The following is a 26801-nucleotide window of genomic DNA, read 5'->3' as shown; positions in this document are numbered from 1 at the left end:
TAAAAACATCATTCCACTTTGACATTAAGGGGTATTGTGTGTAGGCCAATGACACAAAATCCCAATTTGATCCATTTTAAATTCAGGCTGTCACACAATAAAATGTGGAAAAAGTCAAGGGGTATGAATAGTTTCTGAAGTGCTCTCAGCTCTTGGTCTTTGTTAAGCTAAACTAACATTCCTGGTGGGCTGTAGTCCTGTATGGGATTGACCTCCAAAATCACTGACTCAGTCCTTTTTCCTGGAAAAGCACCCTATTGGATTATGACTAACCGATGAATTAAGAGGTAGACAAACACCAGCAGACCTAACAGCCCACAAGAACTGAAACCACCCACGCCAATTGTATTGGTGTCTGTGCGTGTGTCTGTGCAAAACTTACAGGCTTTTCTGCCTTTTCGTATCTTGTGTACATGCATGCCAGATGTGCTTTGCAAAAAACAGGTATTTCGTTTGCTTTATCGCCTATCGATCAGTTGAATAATTTGCTTTGAACAGTTGTACTCATCATAAGTAAACCCATCCAGTCATACAATCAAACACTTGACTATAACAATTGAGAATGTGAAATGAATTCAAACTCCCATTCAAGCTCATTTTAGGTTAATCATATCAACTAAACTACCCTGGATCATGTAGGTTTTTACACATCCAGTCGTAGCTGGTTGATTTTCTAGGTTTGCTGGAACTTCCACTGATTCTTCTCCTTGTTTCTCTCCTCTTTTTTTCCAGTGTTGAGTTTCTAAAATGTCCCTTTCTGGCCAAGAAGAGGAACAACCTTAGGACACAATTCACCCAGAGCTCCCTACTGGATTCACTGTAGGCTGAAGGGATACGTAACCGGAGAGAGAGAGAGAGAGAAAAAAAAGGAGAGAGAGCGAGAGAACGAAAGAAAGAAAGAGAGAACTGAAGGCGATGATGAGCGGATGATAGAAGACAAAGAGAGTCAAAAAGATTTGTTCATCCCTCCACACCAGAAGCATCCTTCGTTCCTGTGGACTCCTCAATCAGCACCATCCCTTAGAAAACAAACTCCAGACCAACGTGACAGACTTACAGTGACTCTGAGTACCTGGAAAAGCATCACACTGAAACACATACCTTATGTCAGCATACTTTACAGAGTCTTATTATACTAAGTCATTGACATTGAAATCCCAGACAAACAATAAAAGAAACAAACAATAGAACAGAATGCCCCTAGGAAAGAGCCAAAGGGTTATGGGATAGTAGGACAATGTTCCACAACTTGGTTGTCATCCTACTGTGTCATAGACAATGTATGCTTTTACCCACTGTCAAATGTTCCCTTAGACAAATTACATCTTACCAGCTCTCAGATACAGTATATTCAATTGTTTTTAAATCTTCCTATTTAGTACTTCAAAGATCGGATATACAGTAGGGTAGGCTATTTAAACAAACTACTGCACTGGTCTGAGATTACTCAACATAGTCAGCGTGGATGTGACTACAGAAAAGGAGAGCCAGGTGCTAGCCAATGGCAAAATACATTTACATAACAGTAATTCTACTGTTTTACAGCCAAACACTATGCAAAGCTATGAGGCTGAACAACCATTGCGTCCAGTGACTCTTGAGTCAGCCCACTATGGTGACACTACCTTCTAATGTTCAGTCAGTCACACTTGTTGGACTGTTTTCATTGATTGACAGCCCTCCTCTTACCTCTCACAAGAGACACACTTCAGAAGATGCTGAATTATGGGCCCCAATAGTAGAGCAACCAGGCATATAGTATACCAGGCCATTGGCCATTTCATATAAACCTGTGCGTAGATCTGAAATACGATACACTCCCTGACTGACTGATGCTGACTCGTGTTGCATGAGAGTGTGTCGGCTGACCCTAACAGATCTACTCATCGACCACTTTGAAGGATTTGGACCTAAAGAAAACCAGTGTGTGTGTGCGTGTGCGCGTGTGTGTGCTGAAGAGTTGAGGAGGACGCCAAAGGAGAGAGACACTGGAAGCATGACCGCAACGCGCATGCCAAGAACGGAAGCGACTGCTGGAAAACAAGGACATACCATGCCCTCACTTTCTCACTCTCAATCTCTCCCTCTCTTTATCTCCACCCCTCTGCATCTCAGCATTGCTCCTCCTCCGTAGCAAACTGCATGGCATGATCGAAAAAACCTGAAGAACGAAACGTAGAGGACAAAAGGATGGAGAGAGAGACCAGAGAGACTTTATTTTTTAAACCAAACAATCATTGTCACATCAACCTTTTTCAAAAATATCCAATTGGTAACTATTTGCAAGTGTCAAGATAACAAATGGTCAACTGCTCGTTGAGAGAGTGGCTACTGTAAAGGTCTCTCTCCTTTCTGTAGAAAGGAGGATGATCAAAGAGCACTGCACCTCTGGGGAGATCAGAAAGGTTCACAAGGAAGTGCGAGAAAATAGCGGGAACAGGGTGAACTTTGATAAACAATTCCGGGAAAAAAGTGAAAATGCATTTTTATTACTTTGTTTACCAGCATGACTATTCTGCATGAGTCTACTTCTGCAAGCCCTCACCCCACCCCCTCCGTAAAAAAAGAGGGCTAGGAATTGAAAAAATGAACAAAATCGAGAGGAAACAAAAAATATTTATGTTATATGCAACTAATAAAAAATAAAAAAGAGCAGGATTATATTAAAAAAAAGATCTATATTTTGTTTTGGGATAATAAAAAAGGAATAACGAAAAAAAAAATAGGATTGCAAGATACACATTGAACAATGTTTTCTTAGATAAATAAGATACAAACACCACCAAATCTACCAGAGATGAACTATGCGATGAACGTCCCCTGATACTACAACTACTCTACTACTACTTTGATGACTACTCTTCTTGTGCTCTGCTACTTCTTCGTCTACTGCTCTCACGCTCTGGTCCTACCGCCCTGTTGCGTCCCCTGCTGCCAATTCTCTGTCTTCCACCCCACTGTCCATCCAGGTCCCCTCTCCACTGTCTGTCTGTATAACTATGTTTAGTTGGACTGTACTCAGATCCGATGGGTCATATTCACTAGGATCCAAACGGAAGCAAACAGCTCGGAACGGGAGGGACTATCCCTGAACTTGTCTAACACGTTTTCCGCTGCAAAGCTGTTTGCTACGGTGTGCACTAATGAATACGACCATGATGGACTCTGTTGTTGTTCTTTCATTCTCGTGCTCAAGGTGGGAGATGGCAGCTTCACCACCAGGACGCGGTTGTAGACTCTATAAGGTCTCGGCTAACTAAAGCGGTGTAGCGATACCTAGCGGAGATCAGACCTCACACCGTCCCCAGGCTAATTGCCTACAGCGCATTGGGAGAAAGTATCTGATCAAGTGAACGAGATTCGCGATGACCTAATACAAGAAATTACATCGATTGGATCGTGTAGCCCAATAATACTGTAGCTCTGACCCTGTACTGTAGCTAGCTAGCACCTGTAGCACTGCACTGACTGGCCAGATAGTGTCATATTAGCTCAGCTCTGATATTGTAGCTATACGATGCATAGCTTTGTACTGCTATGACATAATGTACTGTAGGCCTATCTCCATGATTATAGGGATGTGCATAACGTGTCGTTGTGGCATTTAACAAGCTCACTAACTCTACAGCCCTTGTGACCGTCAACAGTGTTTGTTTTACACATACTGGTGACCCCGGCGTTGGTGAGGCAGCCATCTTTGCTCCATTTCCTCAGGTGGGGATATCATATTTCCAGGAAAACTGCTGTTCAAATATGCATGAAGGGAACGCCGAACGGTCTATCTATGCTATCATATTGAGCTTATCTAGATAAATTGTTGTTGTTTCTGTTGATGAACAAAAGCTCATGTTGACCTTCCACCACCACGGCCTGTTTTGCAGTATGGCTGGATGCATCGCACCAGGCACCTCACCACACTCAACAACAGGTTTTTTTGTTTTATTTCCCCCTGTTTTCCATGTTTATTTTCAAGTGAAAACTAATGTTGCTATGTTCAGTTTCTAGGCCTGTATGTATAGGTCATTTCTCGCCAGTCACCGCAAACCCTTAGCTAGGCCTACATCAGAGTTTAGATAATATGCTGCTGATGTAGCCTACTCTTTGTCGCCCTCTACTGGGCTCCAGTGCATTGCGCGGGATGTAGTTTATCCCCCCCAGTGAAGAGTGTCATCTGAGCCGTGGTTAGTCTCTGGTGACACTCTGGTCTAGCCGAGTGTTCCAGTAGAGCAGGATTCATCTCAAGAGTGGTATTTAATGTTACATGGAGGAGGAGGCGTGTTAATTATGTTTGGGGGTGGGGGGTTAAAATGACATCACAGACCGTGTCAAATACAATTTGGGTCACATTCATTTGCATATTGCTAGTTTATATTTTTGTCTTAAATGAGTGTTCACTTGCCAAAACTGTTGCTTTGTTTTTGTTTGTTTATTTGTTATTACGCAATGATGAAGATTTTGATGATGTTCCAGAGATGCTGGGGGCTAACTGTACTGAGAACTGAGCAACTACCTATGCAAGAGTTTGACTGTAGCATATGATTATACTTCAGTGTTTCATTGTGCCAAAGGAGTTCAGTGTGTTGGGTCTGTCTGTTGTGTGGCAGTGCAAGAATGGGGCAGGGTAATGGTGGAAAAAAAGGGGCAGCTACTATATCTAGCATGGTGCATTGTTTACTGAAGTAAATGGGGGTGTGGGGGTTAAAGTAATTAGAATAGGGGCTCCACTGAAGACCCTGGAGTTAGCCACTCACGGTTATGTCCCTGTTCTCGCAGTTTTCATTTGATACACTGGATCTCTGTCATTCATCACCTTGTCTGATTCCTCCACCTTTTCCTTCTCCTCGACCCCCATCCCTTTCATATTCATTCCCTCTCTCCCTCTTTCAACTCCTGCCTACTCCTTCTTTCACTCTCTCCCTTTCCAAAAAAGTTTATTATGGCACTATGTTTGTTACCAAAAGAATGATTTGAAATGATAGAGACATAAGTAATCATAGATTATGGAAGGATGCATCACTACTAGACGTTTCATTCTGAAGATGTAAATTATTGTTTGTGGGGTAGAGAAGGAGAGGGATCGGGTGCAAGGTGGATGGGAAGAAGAGGGGAAGGGCACAACTGGCTTAGGTACAGCTAAAGACAGAGGTGAATGGATCATACCCCCCCCCCCATCATCCTTCTGGTAGCACAACCCACACAGACCGTTCCATTTAAAATGCCGGGGGGGGGGGGGTATATTGTCAGAGCAATAATTTCTTCCAAACGCTCAATTTTGTGGGGGAGTCCAATGCCATTTACCTAAACTTACTGTCAAAGTAACCTTACCACCTCCAAAAAAAAAAAAAGAACACAAAACGTTTTCATCTTGATTTTATAGCATGCATACACATCTAGTCTCTGAGTTTTGGGATGGGTTTTCACAAAACAGATGAATATACTGTGAATAATCGCCACCTTATGTGAATGACTGTACTACCACAGTTGTGAGTCTGACTGTGTGTCAATAGGAATGTGTGTGTGTGTTTGTGTGTGTGGGCTACCTGAAGACACGTTGTGCAGGTGGGGGTGTGTGTGATCCAGCTCCTGAACTTGGCCACACCCACTTTAGAGGTTTGATAGCTCAACACTTGCATAACTTTACTTGAAACCCAAATACAAAACATATCAAGAGAGGAGCAGAGTAAAACCAGAAACCCCGCTGTCATAAATTCTCTTTCCCCGACGTCTTCCTCCCTCTCATCCCCGTTTCCTATCCCCTTCTCTTTCTCTCCCTCCACACATGTTTGAAGAAGAAGCTCTTTTTGCATCCTTGTTCTTGTGTTTTTCTAACATATTGTTTGAAGTTCAATTCTAATGCATGCGTGGGAGAAAAAAAATACAACTTATTTGTGAATGGCCAGAATGAAGTAACTCTCTTTTCGCCGGCAATCTCTGTCTTCCTCTTTCTCTGTCAGCCAGTGGTGAGAGGATGGGGGGGGGGGGGGGATATGCAAACTGAAACATACTCTTTAAAAAAAAGAAATCTATATAACTTTTTATTATGTAAATTTTTTTGTTATATTTTTGGTTCACTGCAGTGTGGCTTTACTGAATTGGTAGAAGTACACTGGCTATCTTTCTATGTGTATTGCACTTGGGAGGTGAAATAGGCTCAGTTTCATGAGTCCGATATCTTTCCTGATACATACAACAGTCCGGGATATCTCAGCAGTGCTAGTAACATAGCGCCAATCTGTCCATTCTGTTATATTTTTACATGTCCATCTGTCTTTTGCATCTGTACATCTCTACATATAATTTTGACAGTCACTTCTTCTGTCTATAACAGTAGATTATGTATCTATTAATCTACCCCTCTAGATACAGATATGTCAATATCATTGCTTTACTTAATTTTTATCTGTTATTTTTCCTTATTTGGTGCTTTTTATTTTCTTATCATTTGGTGACTTGTTTATTACTCTTTTGTCTGATTTGTGTTTTTGTTGCTGATTTGTGTTATGATTTTTACATTTGAAAGAACATTGCACTACTAGCGCCAATGCAGCTAATGTTTCTATTGGTCCTGCCAACTGTTGTGACTACATCGCCGCTAAGGGAATAAGGCACTGGGTGCAGCCGTGCCACTTTCCTATCAGGGGAGAAAGAGAGGGAAGACAGAGACGGAAGAAGAGAAGGTTACTACAATAACACTGAATGGGGTTTATGCTATAAAGACTGATACTGGATACAATTTTAATGTCATAACACAGGAAAAAAAAGAATCAAGAACTGTATAAAATATATTTCAATGGAATGTTTATAATTTACCTTTTATATTTTTGAAACGTGTAAAGAAAAAAGATTAATAAACAGTAATAATTTAACAAACAAGTTTGAAAAAAGAGACTTAAACACAGTTCTATTATTAAAAGTATGAAAGTTTGAAAGTGAATGCTAATTAAACTGAAAAACTCTTCTCCATTGCAGATAGGAAAATAAAACAAGAATAATAAAATGAAAAAACCCACAAAATTAACTGGAAAAACAAGCAAATCCAATTCAAAGAGAAAACATCAAAAACTCTATAAAAATATTAAAAGCTTATGCCAAAATGTTCTATTTGTGTCCTGTGCATTTTTTGTACATCTAGCTAACAATTCCTATCATGACTGATATTATGGAGCTTACTGACTGATGCTCATGTTGAGGACTTTTAGGGGTCATATTTAAAACATGATTATTGCAGCACAAACATCGTCAACTCATATTTATTTTGTTTATCCTAATAAAATGGCACATTTAATACATTCAAGTCAAACATCCCAAATGTTTTTTATTCAAAATACATGTTTCATACATTTTCATAAACGTAAAAAATATCAAATCGGTATTCATGTGTTATTTCTGTAAAATATTGTATTGAAAAATAATATGACCTTTCTGTAAAAAAAAAATCACATAACATGATTGGCTGTCTGTTAGGCTTACACCGGTTTCTCATTTCAGGCACAGATACCATAGTCTAGCAGGATACCAACAAACATGATGATATACCCTTACGAGAAAACATTTCACATTTCCCTTCACTTGAAATCATTTGAAACCATGTGGTTTTGGAACACTTCATTTGATGATATACAGTTTTATTTTATTTGCAGTTCCACATGTGAAAATCACATTTTCACATTTGAAATTGTATATACCTGTTCACATGTTGAGCTGAAATTTTCATATTTGAAAACAAAAGAGACACATGCGAGGTCAGTTGTTCACATGTGAAACCATTTGTTCACATGTATTCAATACAGATTTCACATGTTAACACCACCTTTCACATGTGAGAATAACATGTTTTCACCTCACATGTGAATATCAGATTTTGACTTTCACATGTGAAAAAAGTTCAAATGTTGTGAGGTGTAGTTTCATGGTATCACATGTTGAAATTTTGCAAATGTGCAATTTCATATTATCACATGTTGCTTTTACATGTTGACACATTAACTTCCCATAAGATCACATGTTAAACACGTGAAATTCATGTTTTTTCCCGCAAGGGTAGTGACACAAAATGTACTGAGCTCTGCCCCAACACTTTGGTTTCATTACTGTAGGTCAATATATACAGTGCCCTCAGAATGTATTCACATCCCTTTGTGTTACAGCCTGAATTTAAAATGGATTACATTGAGATTTTGTGTCAAAGTAGAATTATGTTTTTAGATGATTTTCTTAAACAAATGAATGAAAAATGTCTTGAGTCAATAAGTATTCAATCCTTTTGTTATGGCACGCCTAAATAAGTTCAGGAGTAAAAATATGCTTAACAAGTCATAATAAATTGCATGGACTCACTCTGTGAGCAACAGTAGTGTTTAAGATTTTTTGTGATTCAAGAGTAACATTAAAACAGAATAATATGCCACACCAACATTAGATAACTATACAGAAAACCCTGAAATTGCTGAGATAAGTAGATTAAATCAATGATGAGAGAATATTCAATCAGATTAACTGAAAACTAAAATAGCAGTGCAGATGGCTCTCTTTTTCTAAGTGCAGAGATGTAATACAGTATTTTGTGTAGAACGTTGACAAAAAAAGTATTCAATCCATTTTAATCCCACTTTGTAACAACATAATGTAGAAAAAGTCGAGGGGTGTGAATACTTTCTGAAGGCACTGAGTTTCATTTGATTTAAGTTGAGGTAAATTGACTGAGAACACATTCTCATTTACAGCAACGATCTGGGGAATAGTTACAGGGAAGAGGGATTAATGAGCCAATTAGAAGCTGGGGATGATTAGGTGGCCATGATGGTATGAGGGCCAGATGGATTTAGCCAGGACACCGGGGTTAACACCCCATCTCTTACGATAAGTGCCATGTGATCTTTATTAACCACAGAGAGTCAGGACACCCGTTTTAACGTCCCATCCAAAAGACGGCACCCGACAGAGGGCAATGTCCCCAATCTTTGGACTGGGACATATTTTTTTTAGACCAGAGGAAAGAGTGCCTCCTACTGGCTCTCCAACACCACTTCCAGCAGCATCTGGTCATCTTATTTATCCAGAGCAAACCAGAAGGTAGGTAACTAATAATACATAGACTAGGTAAACAAATGTATTTGTGTGTGTGTGTGTGTGTGCACGCCCACACGTTTGCATGTCATGTCAAACAATTGCGTTTGAACCGGAGTGGGACTGTGTATGTGTGTGTGTGTCAGGTCCTCCTGACCAGTTTCCAGGTGATAACACTACCCATTATGACACCTCCGAGGAAGACCAGGATGAGTCCTGAGGACCGGGCGCTCATAGAGGATATCCTCTCCACCTGTACACGTGCCAGCTCAGCGAAACTGTTCATCTGGGAAAAGAGAGTTAAAGAGGGTGAACAAAGAATGATGAGGAGAGAGAAAGGGGGGAGAAAGAAAATGGAGAAAGGAAGGGCAGAAAGTGAGAGAGAAATCAATGACAATCCCAGTTCAGTTTTCTTTAACAATAGTTAATACCACATCATACACAACAACCAAGACCAAGTTTATATTAATGTAGAATATTGCCCATTCTGTTTACTTTAATACAAAAGGGGAAACACTTCGGGGACAGCCTCTGATGGGATCCATATCTTACCCATCCTCCATGTTTCTGGATCCAGTCCAGTAATTTGCTTCTGAAGTACTCCAGAGTCCACTTCAGAATGTCCTTCACTAACTCGGGGAGGTTAGCAATCACCACCTAGCAGAGATGAAAAGAGTGATTTAATACACACACAGTGATTGTACTGTACATCCAATAATAATAACAAAGTAACAAGAACACTGTATAACATACCTTGACAGCTATCCTCCCTGCTACGTAGAACAGCACAGCAATTCTCTCCCAGGTGATTTGACCGTCCTCAAATACCTTTTCTACCAACTTCCAGTAGCTGGGCTTGCTGGTCATTTGCCCCACCATTCCATCTATCACACTGTTGTTTGGACATGCGGGTTGAGGGAGGTAGGGAAGGAATTAGACTACTGACTTAGACCATTGTAAACTAACACACAGATAGACAAGCATACTCTATATTCATATTTGTTTAGCTACCCAGCAAACCAAAATTTATTCTGAGAAAGTTCCCAGAACATTCGTTAGGTTGCGGCAAATGTTCTCATTACACAAAAAATGTTCAGTTGTGCTGATAATTAAACAATGTTTGTATAAAACATTCGCCTGATGTTGCAAGAATGTTCCCAGAACACATTTAGTCTGTTTTTTATTATTACATTAACTGGAAACCTAATGAGAACATTTGGGGAATGTTCTGTTGTGGTTATTACAAATGTTGTGCATAACATTTTAATGAATGTTAGAACATTCCAAGGACACTTCATTTAAATCATTTTCCGAAGAAAAATAAATGCTAATGTTAGATTAAACCTTAACTTAAACTTAATGTATAATGTTCAGAGAATGTTCCCGATTTGCTGGGTAGTCTATGCATCAAATTCATCAATGTGAATTCACATAATAACAGTTTGAGAAATTGAACAGGTACTGTAAAACACAAAGCAATGGCTCTAATATCAACTGACTCGTCCAGCTCCCTGTTCTCCTTGAAGGCGTCTCCGATGGTACGTATCATCACAGCCAGCTGTAACACCATCTTCTGCTCCTGCTCACTCTCCAATTCCTGGGTTTCTGTGGAGACCACTACCGGGACTTCTGATGACAACACCTCATCCAGCTGCTCCTGCATCACTCTGGGGACGAGAGAACATTCTGGTTCAGAACCACTCCTTCTTAGAGCACATAGCCTGCTGTAGCCTACTGTGTGTCAAACTAAACAACTGTTGTCACGACACACGGTGTCTGACGGTTTTCATTTCTTCCTTGCACTTAGCTGATAATGTAGAGAATACATTGTTTTTTGCTCTCTGTTTTTGTCAATTCCCAACCCCATGGAAGCAGCCAGTGGTATTAAGTACTTAAGTACAAATATTTAAAGTACTACTTAAATCGTTTTTTGGGGTATCTGTACTCTACTATTTATATTTTTGACAATTTTTACTTTTACTTCACGACATTCCAAAAGAATTAAAAAACAACAACATTTTACTCCAATTCACACACTTTTCAAGAGAACATCCATGGCTATCTCTACTGCCTCTGACCTGGTGGACTCACTAAACACAAATGCTTTGTTTATAAATTATGTCTGAGTGTTAGTGTGCCCCTGGCTATCCATAATTTAAAAAAAACACAAGAATTGTACTGTATGGTTTGCTTAATATAAGGAATTTGAAATTATTTCTACTTTTACTTTTGATACTTAAGTACATTTTAGCAATGCATTTACTTTGATACTTAAGTACATTTAAAACCAAATATTTGTAGACTTTTACTCAAGTAGTATTTTACTGGGTGAGTTTCACTTTTACTTCGAGTCATTTCCTGTTAAGGTATCTTTACTTTTACAAAAGTATGGGTACTTGGGTATTGGGTACTTTTCCCACCACTGGAAGCAGCCACAGGTTTACAGCTACACTACCGGTCAAATGTTTTATAACACACACTCATTCAAGGGTTTTCCTTTTTTATTTGACTATTTTCTACATTGTAAAATAATAGTGGACATTACAACTATGAAATAACACATATAGAATCATGCAGTAACCAAAAAAGTGGTCAAAAAAATCAAAACATATTTTATATTTGAGATTCTTCAAATAGCCACCCTTTACCTTGATGACAGCTATGCAAACTCTTAGTATTCTCTCATCCAGCTTCATGAGGTAGTCACCTGGAATACATTTCACTTAACAGGTGTGCCTTCTTAAAAGTTAATTTGTGGGATTTATTTCCTTCTTAATGCATTTGAGCCAATCAGTTGTGTTGTGACAAGGTAGGGGGGTATACAGAATATAGCCCTATTTGGTAAAAGACCAAAGTCCACATTATGGCAAGAACAGCTCAAATAAACAAAGAGAAATGATTGTCCATCATTACTTTAAGACATGAAGGTCAGTCAATATGGAAAATTTCAAAAACGTTGAAAGTTTCTTCAAGTGCAGTCGCAAAAACCATCAAGCGCCATGATGAAACTGGCTCTCATGAGGACCGCAACAGGAATGGAAGACCCAGAGTTACCTCTGCTGCAGAGGATAAGTTCATTAGAGTTACCAGCCTCAGAAATTGCAGCCCAAATAAATGCTTCACAGAGTTCAAGTAACAGACACATCTCAACATCAACTGTTCAGAGGAGACTGTGTGAATCAGGCCTTCATGGTCAAATTGCTGCAAAGAAACCACTACTAAAGGACACCAATACGAAGAAGAGACTTGTTTGGGCCAAGAAACATGAGCAATGGACATTAGACCGGTGGAAATTTGTCCTTTGGTCTGCAGTCCAAATTGTAGATTTTTGGTTCTAACCACTGTGTCTTTGTGAGACGCGGTGTGGGTGAACAGATGATCTCCACATGTGTTTTTCCCACCGTGAAGCATGGAGGAGGAAGTGTTATGGTGTAGCGGTGCTTTTCTGGTGACACTGTCTGTGATTTATTTAGAATTCAAGGCACACGTAACCAACATGGCTAGCACAGCATTCTGCAGCGATACGCCATCCCATCTGGGTTGGGCTTAGTGGGACTATCATTTGTTTTTCAACAGGGCAATGACCCAACACACCTCCAGGCTGTGTAAGGGCTATTTTACCAAGAAGGAGAGTGATGGAGTGCTGCATCAGATGACCTGGCCTCCACAATCCCCCGTCTTCAACCAAATTAAGATGGTTTGGGATGAGTCGGACTGCAGAGTGAAGGAAAAGCAGCCAACAAGTGCTTGGCATATGTGGGAACTCCTTCAAGTCTGTTGGAAAAGCATTCCAGGTGAAGCTGGTTGACAGAATGCCAAGAGTGTGCAAAGCTGTCATCAAGGTAAAGGGTGGCTATTTGATGAATCTCAAATATAAAATATATTTTGATTTGTTTAACACTTTTTTGGTTACTACATGATTACATGTGTTATTTCATAGTTTTGATGTCTTCACTACTATTCTACAATGTAGAAACTAGTAAAAAATAAAGAAAAACCCTTTAATGAGTAGGTGTTCTAAAACTTTTGACCGGTAGTGTAGGTGTGTCCATATGATGCATCTTTGGTTAGTTTTGAGTATCTGTGAAAGTGAACTCACCTTTTCAGCAGGACCTCTCCTACTCTGTCATCTGTAGAACAAATAAATAAAAATCAGCTTAGGTCTAGTCAACATAAAAATAATTCTAAATGTCAAATAGAACAGAATCTTGATAGCTAGCAATAACAATGTACTGATAACTTGGTTACATTGTTGCAGTGATGAGAAATTGCACTGGCAGACCTAGCTACCTGATGTCTCTACACACGCCATTGGCAGTCCACACCCAGCCCGAACGATAACGTTAGCTAGCGAGCTGTAACTTCAGAAAACTTCAGTATAGTAATTGTAGTTATTCTCTTATAACAGGATACAACTATTCTAGCTCTATTTGACAGGCGATGGTTGCTGCTGTTTTATCTCTATTAAGAAAATATCACATTCCTTTGAGATAATATGCAGAATCTATAAACACAAAAAATTAGGAACGGACTCAGACGACAACAAGACTGGACAGTCGAATGAAAGCCGAGAGCAGACGAGCAGCGGTCAGACATTCCACGCGTGCGCATTGTCAATATGGGTCCACACGCTAATGTGTCCGTGTGGAAACTGACTACCATACACAACATGCTAGCTGATAGCTAGTTGATTTTAGCTAGTTGATTTTTGTCCGGCTAGCTAAAGCAGAGACAGCGGCAACTAAGCTAGTGAAGGCGGTGGGGGTGTCTGATACATAATTTCATGTTGATGATCAACACAAGTTAAAAGTTACTTCTTGCAACATTTTATCATGGTTGGCAGCACCACCAACACAATATCTTTCAGTCAATGGAGTACGGACCGAGTAGTTCCAGCACTGTTACTGCTCAGGTAAAAACAAAACAAAAACATGTATTTGTTGCACAAGTGTCTAGATATTCGTTGCATATGTTTAAGTATGACACAAAATACATTTTGAGGTGAATTTACTCGAAATAAAACAACATTGTGTTAGAATATCAGCCATGTAATGATATAACATTTCTCTTTCACATCACACTTTACACCATGTCATAGATAATAGGATTTCTGTTAGCAGGCTATTACCATGTGAACTTTATTACTGTAACTAACTCAGGAGGCAGACACGCCTTGGGTCAAGTCGGGTTAGGATCTTCTGTAAAGAACAGCAGTCTGACTCTTTCAACAGCTAACCACCTAACATGTCCAGATTATATTTCAAAAATATATACACTGCTCAAAAAAATAAAGGGAACACTAAAATAACACATCCTAGATCTGAATGAATGAAATATTCTTATTGAATACTTTTTTCTTTACATAGTTGAATGTGCTGACAACAAAATCACACAAAAATTATCAATGGAAATCAAATTTATCAACCCATGGAGGTCTGGATTTGGAGTCACACTCAAAATTAAAGTGGAAAACCACACTACAGGCTGATCCAACTTTGATGTAATGTCCTTAAAACAAGTCAAAATGAGGCTCAGTAGTGTGTGTGGCCTCCACGTGCCTGTATGACCTCCCTACAACGCCTGGGCATGCTCCTGATGAGGTGGCGGATGGTCTCCTGAGGGATCTCCTCCCAGACCTGGACTAAAGCATCCGCCAACTCCTGGACAGTCTGTGGTGCAACGTGGCGTTGGTGGATGGAGCGAGACATGATGTCCCAGATGTGCTCAATTGGATTCAGGTCTGGGGAACGGGCGGGCCAGTCCCTAGCATCAATGCCTTCCTCTTGCAGGAACTGCTGACACACTCCAGCCACATGAGGTCTAGCATTGTCTTGCATTAGGAGGAACCCAGGGCCAACCGCACCAGCATATGGTCTCACAAGGGGTCTGAGGATCTCATCTCGGTACCTAATGGCAGTCAGGCTACCTCTGGCGAGCACATGGAGGGCTGTGCGGCCCCCCAAAGAAATGCCACCCCACACCATGACTGACCCACCGCCAAACCGGTCATGCTGGAGGATGTTGCAGGCAGCAGAACGTTCTCCACGGCGTCTCCAGACTCTGTCACGTTTGTCACATGTGCTCAGTGTGAACCTGCTGTCATCTGTGAAGTGGCGAATTTGCCAATCTTGGTGTTCTCTGGCAAATGCCAAACGTCCTGCACGGTGTTGGGCTGTAAGCACAACCCCCACCTGTGGACGTCGGGCCCTCATACCACCCTCATGGAGTCTGTTTCTGACCGTTTGAGCAGACACATGCACATTTGTGGCCTGCTGGAGGTCATTTTGCAGGGCTCTGGCAGTGCTCCTCCTTGCACAAAGGCAGAGGTAGCGGTCCTGCTGCTGGGTTGTTGCCCTCCTACGGCCTCCTCCACGTCTCCTGATGTACTGGCCTGTCTCCTGGTAGCGCCTCCATGCTCTGGACACTACGCTGACAGACACAGCAAACCTTCTTGCCTCAGCTCGCATTGACGTGCCATCCTGGATGAGCTGCACTACCTGAGCCACTTGTGTGGGTTGTAGACTCCGTCTCATGCTACCACTAGAGTGAAAGCACCGCCAGCATTCAAAAGTGACCAAAACATCAGCCAGGAAGCATAGGAACTGAGAAGTGGTCTGTGGTCACCACCTGCAGAACCACTCCTTTATTGGGGGTGTCTTGCTAATTGCCTATAATTTCCACCTTTTGTCTATTCCATTTGCACAACAGCATGTGAAATTTATTGTCAATCAGTGTTGCTTCCTAAGTGGACAGTTTGATTTCACAGAAGTGTGATTGACTTGGAGTTACATTGTGTTGTTTAAGTGTTCCCTTTATTTTTTTGAGCAGTGTATTTTGCTAGATTATGTGCTGTAGGATGTGCTTGGGACTGGTGAAAAGTGGGGTGGGTATAATTTGTGTTACGTTCCAACGGGAATCTGTTCTAATAACTTCGTAAAGTACAAGGTTGCCAAAAAACAAAGCATACAAAATAGCGCGATCAATTCACCTAGCTAACTAGCTGCCGAATAGGCATCAACTCACCACGTAGTTTATTCTTAATGTTTGTCCATAGGTTACCAAAGTGAGGACAGACATTTTTCGTATTTAACGTGAGTGAAAATTTAATGAAATAGCCCACTCCCTACCCGGTATCTTATTTGCCCGCTATTCAACTTTGTATGTGTTGTTTGTTGGCAACATTTGTTATTTACAAAGTTTTTGGAACACATTCCTGTTGGAATGTTCCAAAAATTATACCCACCCTGAAAAGTGTACCCTGACCTCACTACTCTGTCAATAGCTGATACTCCCTAGGGGCCATTTTATTTTATTGGTTACTCTGTGTTGGAGGTGTCAGTCTCTGCAGCCAATCAAATGTGAGCTCAACTCAGAATTGGTCCTGTTGAGATTTTAATAGGTCTACATTTATAAGTAGGGCTGACTCCAATTACTTGACTGGTCGATTGTTTTGTCGTTAGGCTGTTGGTCAACCCGAGATTCTTTTAGTCGAGCAGTAATTAAGATGGTACCGGAGAAGAAAGCTGCCGTTTTACGTATTCCTAACAAAAGTTTTTTCTTTTTTTTTTCTTCTTTGCGTTGTTTGTTTGTTTGTTTGTTGTTTGTTTTTTAAGTTGTTGTACATAACGTTGCCACTACAGTCTCTTATGACTGAAAATAACTTCTGTACATCAGAACTGCGATTACTCACCACGGACTGGCAGAATCCTTTTTTTCTTTTAACGAGCCCGATGTGAATGATATACTGCTTTCCCGGGAACAAGCCCAGATCCCCGTCATTTGCATGAAGAGAAGGCAGAGAAAAAGGGGCAAGAGGGCAGGCTGCCTTCTGAGAATTCGTAGAAGATAGAATAAACCTCACTTCCTTCCATTCTGCTAGCAAACGTGCGATCTTTGGAAAATAAAATAGATGACCTACGCTGAAGATTAAATTGCCATCGGGACACTCAAAACTGTAATATCTTATGCGTCATGGAGTCGTGGCTGAACGACAACATTATCAACATACAGCTGGCTGGTTATACGCTGTACCGGCAGGATAGAACAGTGGCGTCTGGTAAGACAAGGGGCAGTGGACTATGTATTTTTGTAAATAACAGCTGGTGTATGATATCTAAGGAGGTCTCGAGCTATTGCTCACCTGAGGTAGAGTATCTCATGATAAGCTGTAGACCACACTATCTACCTAGACAATTTATCTGTATTTTTCGTAGCTGTCGACATACCACCACAGACCGATGCTGGCACTAAGACCGCATTGAATGAGTTGTATTCCGCCATAAGCAAACAAGAGGCGGCGCTCCTAGTAGCCGGGGAAACTTAAATCCGTCTTACCAAATTTCTATCAGCATGTTAAATGTGCAACCAGAGAGGGAAAAACTCTGGACCACGTTTACTCCACACACAGACACTCATACAAATTTCTCCCTTGTCCTCCATTTGGCAAATCTGACCATAATTTTGTCCTCCTGATTCCTGCTTACAAGCAAAAATGAAAGCAGGAAGAACCAGTGACTTGGTGGTCTGATGAAGCAGATGCTAAGCTACATGACTGTTTTGCTAGCACAGACTGGAATATGTTCCGAGATTCCTCCGATGGCATTGAGGAGTACACCACATCAGTCACTGGCTTCATCAATAAGTGCATCGACGACGTCGTCCCCACAGTGACTGTACGTACATACCCCAACCAGAAACCATGGATTACAGGCAACATCCGCACTGAGCTAAAGGCTAGAGCTGCCGCTTTCAAGGAGCAGGACTCCAACCCGGAAGCTTATAAGAAATGCCGCTATGCCCACCAACGAACCATCAAACAAGCAAAGCGTCAATACAGGACTAAGATCAAATCGTACTACACCGGATGTGATGCTCGTCGGATGTAGCAGGGCTTGCTATTACAAAGGGAAGCACAGCCGCGAGCTGCCCAGTGACACAAGCCTACCAGACAAACTGAACTACTTCTATTTAATATTTGAGGCAAATAGCACTAAAACATGCATGAGAGCACCAGCTGTTCCGAACGACTGTGTGCGCTCTCCGCAGCCAATGTGAGTAAGACCTTTAAACAGGTCAACGTTCACAAGGCCTCAGGGCCAGGTGGATTACAAGAACATGTACTGCGAGCATGCGTTGACCAACTGGCAAGAGTCTTCACAGACATTATCAACCTCTCCCTGTCTGAGTCTGTAATACCAACATGTTTAAAGCAGACCACCATAGTCCCTGTGCCCAAGAACACTAAGGTAACCTGAATGACTACCAATCCGTAGCACTCACATCTGTAGCCATGAAGTGCTTTGAAAGGCTGGTCATGGCTCACATCAACACCATTATCCCAGAAACCCTAGACCCACTCCAATTTGCATAACGCCCTAACAGATCCACAGATGATGCAATCTCTATTGCACTCCACACTGCCCTTTCCCACCTGGACAAAAGGAACACCTATGTGAGAATACTAGTCATTGACTACAACTCAGCGTTCAACACCCTAGTGCCCTCAAAGCTCATCAATAAGCTAAGGACCCTGGGACTAAACACCTCCCTCTTCAACTCGATCCTGGACTTCCTGATGGGCTGCCCCCAGATGGTAAGGGTAGGTAACAACACATCCGCCACTCTGATCCTCAACACAGGGGTAGGCCTGATCACCGACAATGAAGTCAGAGACCTGGCCATGTGGTGCAAGGACAACAACCTCTCCTTCAAGACAAAGGAGATGATTGTGGACTACAGGATTAAGAGGACCGAGTACGCCCCCATTCTCATCGATGGGGCTGTAGTGGAGCAGGTTGAGAGCTTGAAGTTTCTTGGTGTCCAAATCATCAACAAACTAACATGGTCCAAGCACACCAAGACAGTCGTGATTAGGGCACAACAAAACCTATTCCCCCTCAGTACACTGAAAAGATTTGGCATAGGTCCTCAGCTCCTCAAAAGATTCTGCAGCTGCACCATCGAGAGCATCCTGACTGGTTGCATCACTGCCTGGTATGGCAACTGCTCGGCCTCTGAACGCAAGGCACGACAGAGGGTAGTGCGAACGGCCCAGTACATCACTGGGGCCAAGCTTCCTGCCATCCAGGACCTCTATACCAGGCGGTGTCAGAGGAGGGCCCTAAAAATTGTCGAAGACTCCACGTTATAAACTTTGATTTGATTTGAAAAGTATCTAGATCCTCTATTAAGGCTGTGGATGGATCCAAGTTGTGGATTTAAAGAAAGCATGAATCATCAGTGTACAATGACACCTTTGTTTCTAAGCCCTGTACAGTGCCTTGCAAAAGTATTCACACCCTACATTTCCTTGTTTTTGAAAGAAAAGCAATTTTTTTGTCCATTTTAAAACAACATCAAATTGATCAGAAATTTAGTGTAGACATTGTTAATGTTGTAAATGACTATTGTAGCTGGAAATGGCTGATTTTTATTTTTATGGAATATCCACAGAGGCCCATTATCAGCAACCATCACTCCTGTGTTCCAATGGCACGTTGTGTTAGCTAATCCAAGTTCATCATTTTAAAAGGCTAATTGATCATTAGAAAATCCTTTTGCAAATATGTTAGCACAGCTGAAAACTGTTGTTCTGATTGAAGAAGCAATAAAACGGGCCTTCTTTAGACTAGTTGAGTATTTGGCGCATCAGCATTGATGGGTTCCATTACAGGCTCAAAATGATCAGAAAAAAAGAACTTTCTTCTGAAACTCGTCAGTCTATTCTTGTGCTCAGTAATGAAGGCTATTCCATGCTTGAGACAAACTGAAATGCTCCTCACAGACAGTGTGGTGAAGAAGTTGCAACAGCGCCTCTTCAACCTCAGGAGGCTGAAGAAATGTGGCTTGTCACCTAAAGCCCTCACAAACTTTTACAGATGCACAATTGAGAGCGTCCTGTCAGGCTGTATCACCGCCTGTTACGGCAATAGCACCGCCCACAACCGCATGGCTCTCCAGAGGGTTTGCGGTCTGCACAACGCATCACCGGGAGCAAACTACCTGCCCTCCAGGACACCTACAGCATCCAATGTCACAGGAAGGCCAAAAAGATCATCAAGGACAACAACTACCCGAGCCACTGCCTATTCACCCCGCTACCATCCAGAAGGCGAGGTCGGTACAGGTGCATCAAAGCTGAGACCGAGACAGAAGCTGTTTTTAAATCTCAAGGCCATCCGACTGATAAACAGCCATCACTAGCACAGAGAGGCTGCTGCCTACATACAGACTTGAAATCATTGGCCACTTTAATAAATGGAACACTAGTCACTTTAATAATGCCACTTTAATGTTTACATATGGGCAAGACATAAAATGTAGGTGCCTTTGAATGGGATATGGTAGTAGGTGCCAGGTGCACCTGTTTGTGTCAAGAACTGCAACACTGAGTTTTTCACACTCAACCGTTTCCCATGTGCATCAAGAATGGTCCACCACCCAAAGGACAACAGTTTAGTCAACATGGGCCAGCATCCCTGTGGAACGCTTTGACACCTTGTAGAGTCAGTGCCCCGATGAAATAAGGCTGTTCTGAGAGCAAAAAGGGCGGGGGCTGGGTTGCAACTCAATATTAGGAAGGTGTTCCTAATATTTGGTGTTCCTAATATTTGGTGTTCCTAATATTTGGTACACTCAGTATATGTGTGTCTTTAATTAGAAATTATTTCCCTACTGTAAAGTGCCACACAGCTACTGGCTTTCTGTGGCTTTACACCACACAATGCTACTCAATTCCACATTTGTATGTGTGTGTGCTCAATTCCTCATTTTACATTTGAAACTCTCTGCTGCCAATTATGCTTTTGGTTGGTCCTGGTCCAGAGGCAGAAGTTTGGTTTGTGAAGGGGAAAAAAGTTGAACAAGGCTTGTAGGGAGAACAGAGGCACAATATGTCTTCACTCTTTTCCCTTTTGTGATGGTAACAAGGAAATATGGTATGCCAACAATGTCCTCGTCACCTAATTTTTATATAGTATTCTATAACGAATATAATATTGTATTGTGGCCTATTCCTCTCGAGGCATGTAAAAACTGTTGGGCTCTGAAATCTGGTAAAAACAGCTTGCTGGAGCTCATCTGAACTGTTGGCTTCTGAGCCCTCATCCTCTATGTACTTAATGCTGAGGCTACATACAGACACCCTAGTCTAATGTCCTTCTCTCACATTTCATTATTGTGCTGATAGTGCATCATTTACTGTTAGATTTGTATGCTCCAAGGCAGTGCCTTGCCCAAGCCTATTGCTTTATCATAGCATTAGCCATGTCAGGTATGCCATAAGGCTATCTTCAGCCTCTATCTGGACCTGCTTACTATTTAGCCATCCATGTTGGTATATTGGTATGTGATTCAGGCACTGCAATCATGCATGTTTAGCTTCATGTATGTTTAGCTTTAGGGCTCTTCAATCAGATCCTCTTTAGCTGACATTCGCATAGCAGTTGTTTTGGCAGTGTCAGAGGTTGAACTGTGTTGGTGCAACTGGCATTATAACTAAAGCGGACATTGCCATTTACTACACGGAGTCGCATTAACAGAAATCCCATGCAGCCTTGTTGTCCTCCACAATGAAATCGGGGAGGGGACTGTGGATCAGTTTTCGTCCGTTAGTACGATAGTCACACGCGATATCTGACAGCACCGGCCAATTTTTTACGAAACTTACGTGAATGATGCGTCTTGCAATAGAGCTCCGACATTTACAAAATGACACTGATTGGCCAGATGATGGCGCTATAACAAGAGATTGAAAATGCAAATTTCAAAGGTCACGCCCTTCACCCCATTTGACCTACAGTCATGAAAAAAATGTGGTACGTGCATCAATCTCCTCAAGGAACAAATTTGCCTCAGTGACCCATAAGGTCCGCCCTGATGGATTGTCCGTCATTTTGAATTTGATAAACACTTAAAACGGTACTCTTCTGTCACCGAATGACCGATCTGCAGCATCTGTGGACAAAGGTCTCTTGCAATTTTTCCCAGACTAGTACCTAAAACAACATGGATGCTATTGGCCAATAAACATTCACGTGTGCGTGGTGTGGCACATAAATGCATATAAATCAGTCAAGGATATTCGTATTGTAACTACATTTGGTACACATGTTGCAAACACTGTCAAGACTCAACATACGCAAGAACTCATTGACCACATGGTGGTGCTATAACGGACACATTTTTGTATCTCTTGATCTGTTTGACTCAGAGTGATGAAATTTGGCACACATGCTCAGGGCTGTACTTTCGCAAAGTGGGTGGGGTTATATCCTGCCTGGTTGTCCCTGTCCGGGTGTATCGTCGGATGGGGCCACAGTGTCCCCTGACCACTCCTGTCTCAGCCTCTAGTATCTATGCTGCAATAGTCTGTGCCGGGGGGCTAGGGTCAGTCTGTTATATCTGGTGTAATTCTCCTGTGTGAATTTAAGTATGATCCCTCTAATTCTCTCCCACTCCCTTTCCAGAGGACCTGAGCCCTAGGACCATGCCTCAGGACTAGCTGGCCTGATGACTCCTGGTGTCCCCAGTCCACCTGGTAGTGCTGCTGCTCCAGTTTCACCTGTTCTGCCTGCGGCTATGGAACCCTGACCTGTTCACCGGACGTGCTACCTGTCCCAGACCTGCTGTTTTCAACTCTCTAAAGACAGCAGGAGCGGTAGAGATACTCTGAATGATCGGCTATGAAAAGCCAACTGACATTTACTCCTGAGGTGCTGACCTGTTGCACCCTCGACAACTACTGTGATTATTATTATTTGACCATGCTGGTCATTTATGAACATTTTAACATCTTGGCCATGTTCTGTTATAATCTCCACCCGGCACAGCCAGAAGAGGACTGGCCACCCCTCATAGCCTGGTTCCTCTCTAGGTTTCTTCCTCGGTTTTGGCCTTTCTAGGGAGTTTGTCCTAGCCACCGTGCTTCTACACCTGCATTGCTTGCTGTTTGGGGTTTTAGGCTGGGTTTCTGTACAGCACTTTCAGATATCAGCTGATGTAAGAAGGGCTATATAAATACATTTCATTTGATTTGATTTAATGAGCTGCACATCCAGCAACTTCGTCAACTATTTCAACTTTATGTTAAACTGTTTGGTGGTAACGCTCACCTTGATATGATAGCTATCCGCTCTCGAATCAACGCATGTGACAAGCTGCTGCCAACTGCATTCAATTGGCGTCAGTTGTGTGCGCGGGCGTTTGAATGACGCCTCCAACTTGCGTCTGATTCGTTGTCAAATGGTTTCTAATGGCAATTGCGAAATGCAATGTGAAATATTGACTAGCCTTTAATTACACTAACCTTTTTAATAGTTCAGAAAAGTGATGTAGAAGATGGTGACTTTGAAATAGAGGAGGAAGTGTCTGATATGGAGAGAATGTTAGATCATAATGAATGATCATAATGAATCATACTCTGATGAGGACGAAATTGCTGAAGTGGTGATATTAATGTAAAACAAAAGACAATATAGCATGGTCTTCCACCTGAGAGTCAAGGTAGAATGCAGTTAATGTTTGTAATGTAATGATCAATATCAGTACAATCACAGACGATAGCATTCTTTTTACATTCTCTTGCATAGTTTTATACTGTTTATAAACATCAGAAATCATTATTTTTACTGTAACCTTCTGCACTTACAATGTAAAACTAAAGTAAATATCCATAAAACAATAATGGTACATTTTGTATTTTCTTTATAATGTCTATTACTGTATTTCTACAGCTTATTGTTGTGAAAAAGGGATGCATGTCTGTAAAAAATACAGGAAGTTTAATGTATTTCGCATTTACTGACATTTCCTATTATTCTACATGACGAAAGTTAAATATAAGTGTATCCCACCATTATTCATAAATACAGAAACAAAATGTTAAAATTAACAGTTAATTAAGTATCGTCATTTAAAAAAATAATTTACAGCGTATGCTTGCAGCCTCAGACAAGGTGTTTCCACCCGCTTGACGTCTCCCTAAGGTCTTCTTACTGGTTTTCATGGTTCCTTCAATGGCATTCACAACTCCTATCACTAATTTCCTTCACGTGATTTAGTGTTTCTCATCTGGTCTTTTCACCTTAATCACTTGCATTCTAAATTGGGTTCCTGCGGTACTTTCATGATAGCGCACTCTTACTTATCCTTTTTCTTGCTTTATGCTTATTCACACTCGACCGTGCTCTTTTCCTCATCATTCATTCTCTTTCCATCCCTCTGTTTCATTCCTCTCCTTTCTTAAGTAATATAAAGGTGCTATCTTTCCCCTTTTACTGCTCTTTTGTTCAGAATTGGAGCAGTAACCACCACAGCTACATTAGGTATAATTCCAGCAGCTAGGTCTCTGGCTATGCTCTGCTACACCTCACTTGTTAGGCCCAATCTATTTGACCTCTTCTCAGCAATGGCTCCTTACCGTAGCTATCAATATCTAATTTAGTTGGCGAGTTTCCAATTACACGCATGCATGTGGCGGTCATTCATATTACACCCGGCTTTTGGGTCAGACACATTTTGGCGTGCGTCCCCATCACTCGTTTACCGAATGCACGACTGGGTTCGAAGCATATTTGACAAATCAATTTGCAGCATGTTTGGTTTGGTCCTACCTACCATCATGCGTAACATTTCTTCTGAATAAATCAGAGTAACAATGCGAGGCACTCAGTAGGTCAGCATTGGGCCAGGACTTGGGCAGGTGTCCATATCTTCCTGCATTTCGGCGGTGCACAGTGGGCCTAACGCTCGGTTAGCGTTCCATGTCAATCATGCATATAGCATTACGGCATGTGCTGTTGGGTTCAACACTCAGTTAGGATTTCATGTTAATCCTGCATACCTCTTACGGCATGCATGGCTGGGTAGAGGTACACGCAGACATCTCATTTCAACCAAAAACATTTCATATGATATTTTCAATTACAGCATAATTGCACTTTTGTTCTATTCTTCAAATGCATATCTTTTACATGTATTTATCTTGCCTTCAATCGTTAAATCTAACCAGCATTACTCCACCCTTCTCCCTGGTAACTTTTTCTTTTTTTGGGGGGGGGGGGGGGGGTGTTCGATGCAGCTGCCCAGCTTGTCATCAGCACCTGGCTCTGAGGAGCATTCCTAGTAGATGAGGCCTACCCCAACTATTCAATCAAATTCCTTATTATATTCTGTCTCTGTTGTCAATCAGTTAAGCTTGTACTCGATTGAAATGAGTTCACGAGAAAAGCCAGGGCTAGCCTGTCATCTTAAAAAGTACTTTGTTGTGGGTAGATGTAAGGAATGGGGTGCGCAAAGTCTCCAGATTCCCTCACTCTAATCCCACTCTAATGCCTCTGTGCCATCTTTATCAGTGAGCTTTCTAACCAGATCAGACACTTGACCTTTTGAGTGCCCCTGAAAAACATCAAGGATAAAATGGATACATGGACCGACTGGCCAAATGACAGGCATTATCTGAGCATTAGCGATTTATCAAAACAATGTCATTCTGATTGAAGCTAGTAAATGAAATTTACTGGAACAATTGTAAACAATGTTTTTTTTTTTTTTGGGGGGGGGGTTGTAGTTATGATGAGATGGTTGTTCTGTTTCAGGGCTCCAAACGATGACGACAACATCGTACTTGTCAGCTGACAGCAGCTACAGCTGAGACACCTGGGAATGTTGGGAGAAGAGGAATTCTGGAAATTGGGAACCCAAATCTCTGAAATACAGGAAAAAAACCTGACGGAAACAATGTACAATAATATTTGGAACCATGCAGGTTTGTATAGGTAAAGTTTGTATATTCCACAGGGGAGCATACAAGCAATATGTGCCAAATTAAGTTTTTTTTTAATATCGCTTTTATACATGTAATCAAAAGACGTATGATATATGCTGGCTCTGAGCCAGTGGCTCTGCATTAGCAAAAAGAAGAAAAAAGCTTTTAAAAGTTTCCAGGATTTTTATGATGAAAATGCTATTTAGGTCAGGGACATTCTTCAGAGGTTTACAGGACCAGTGTCACGCCCTGACCATAGTTTGCTTGTATGTTTTTATGTTTTGTTTGGTCAGGGTGTGATCTGAGTGGGCATTCTATGTTGTATGTCTAGTTTGTCTGTTTCTGTGTTTGGCCTGATATGGTTCTCAGTCAGAGGCAGGTGTTTGTCGTTGTCTCTGATTGGGAACCATATTTAGGTAGCCTGTTTTGTCATTGTGGGGTGTGGGTGATTGTCTATGTGTTAGTTGCCTGTGTCTGCACTGTTATATCTAGCGTCACGGTTGTTTTGTTGTTTTGTATTAGTTTGGTTAGTGTTTCTTCTTAAATAAATAGAAGAATGTATTCACTTCACGCTGTGCCTTGGTCCTCCTCTCTTCCACATTACGACGAGCGTGACAACCAGGCAAGCACAGAGAGCCCGATTGCTATGTGATTCTGATGCACTTCGTATGTACGCAATTACAATGTGAAACAAAGGTGTCATTTATTTTTCGGTGTTTCATAGATTTGTATGTTCAAAATACATATGAAAATGCAATGCAAGAGCCAGACAAAGTTTTTTTGTGTGGGGGTTTTAGTGATCTTAATGTTGTCAGAGTATCTGAAATGTATTGGTCAGATGACTGAAAAAGTGTGTTTTTCACAGTGGGGTCTGTATGACTGAATAAGATGCGTCAGGCTATTATGACAAGTACCATGTAATGTTGGCAATGAGCCTCATCATCACACGATCTGCTTTGACAGGATGTGG

The 26801-nt window shown here is 41.5% G+C and overlaps 2 protein-coding genes and 1 long non-coding RNA gene across 5 annotated transcripts in view; 2 read left to right on the top strand and 1 right to left on the bottom strand.

Moving 5' to 3' along the window:
- The window catches only part of LOC139577586 (voltage-gated potassium channel KCNC1-like), a 123955-nt gene extending 116856 nt beyond the window's left edge, over positions 1-7099 (top strand). For all 3 annotated transcript variants that reach the window (XR_011675339.1, XM_071404703.1, XM_071404702.1), the window contains one exon: positions 733-7099. Coding sequence is in view for 1 of the 3 variants with exons in the window: in XM_071404703.1 (XP_071260804.1) it covers positions 733-746 (14 nt within the window). In the remaining 2 variants the exon portion in view is untranslated. The remainder of the gene's footprint in view (positions 1-732) is intronic.
- Positions 7100-7295: 196 nt separating this feature from the next.
- Positions 7296-13656, bottom strand: LOC139577587 (apoptosis regulator BAX-like). Its single transcript, XM_071404705.1, has 6 exons — positions 13357-13656; positions 13166-13196; positions 10566-10733; positions 9820-9958; positions 9619-9723; positions 7296-9352 (listed from the first exon to the last, which is right to left on the bottom strand). The coding sequence occupies exons 1-6, from the start codon at positions 13376-13378 to the stop codon at positions 9209-9211; spliced, it is 609 nt and encodes a 202-aa protein (XP_071260806.1). The 5' UTR covers positions 13379-13656; the 3' UTR covers positions 7296-9208.
- Positions 13657-13677: 21 nt separating this feature from the next.
- LOC139577588 (uncharacterized) lies at positions 13678-23746 on the top strand. Its single transcript, XR_011675340.1, has 2 exons — positions 13678-13978; positions 22533-23746. It is a non-coding gene; the product is annotated as an uncharacterized lncRNA (long non-coding RNA).
- The last annotated feature ends 3055 nt before the right edge of the window (positions 23747-26801 follow it).

This window comes from Salvelinus alpinus, chromosome 6 (assembly GCF_045679555.1).
Source record: "Salvelinus alpinus chromosome 6, SLU_Salpinus.1, whole genome shotgun sequence".
Lineage (NCBI taxonomy): Eukaryota > Metazoa > Chordata > Actinopteri > Salmoniformes > Salmonidae > Salvelinus > Salvelinus alpinus.
This window is presented reverse-complemented; position numbering and strand designations above follow the sequence as displayed.

What these genes read in the sequence shown, in the direction of transcription:
- LOC139577587 (XM_071404705.1), bottom strand. Translation starts at nt 13,378, where the DNA reads ATGGCGTGTGTAGAGACATCAG. An exon ending in GGCGTGTGTAGAGACATCAG is followed by an intron (nt 13,197 to 13,356) that starts GTAGCTAGGTCT and finishes TTTGTTCTACAG; the next exon opens with ATGACAGAGTAGGAGAGGTC. An exon ending in CAGGGAGGATAGCTGTCAAG is followed by an intron (nt 9,724 to 9,819) that starts GTATGTTATACA and finishes CATCTCTGCTAG; the next exon opens with GTGGTGATTGCTAACCTCCC.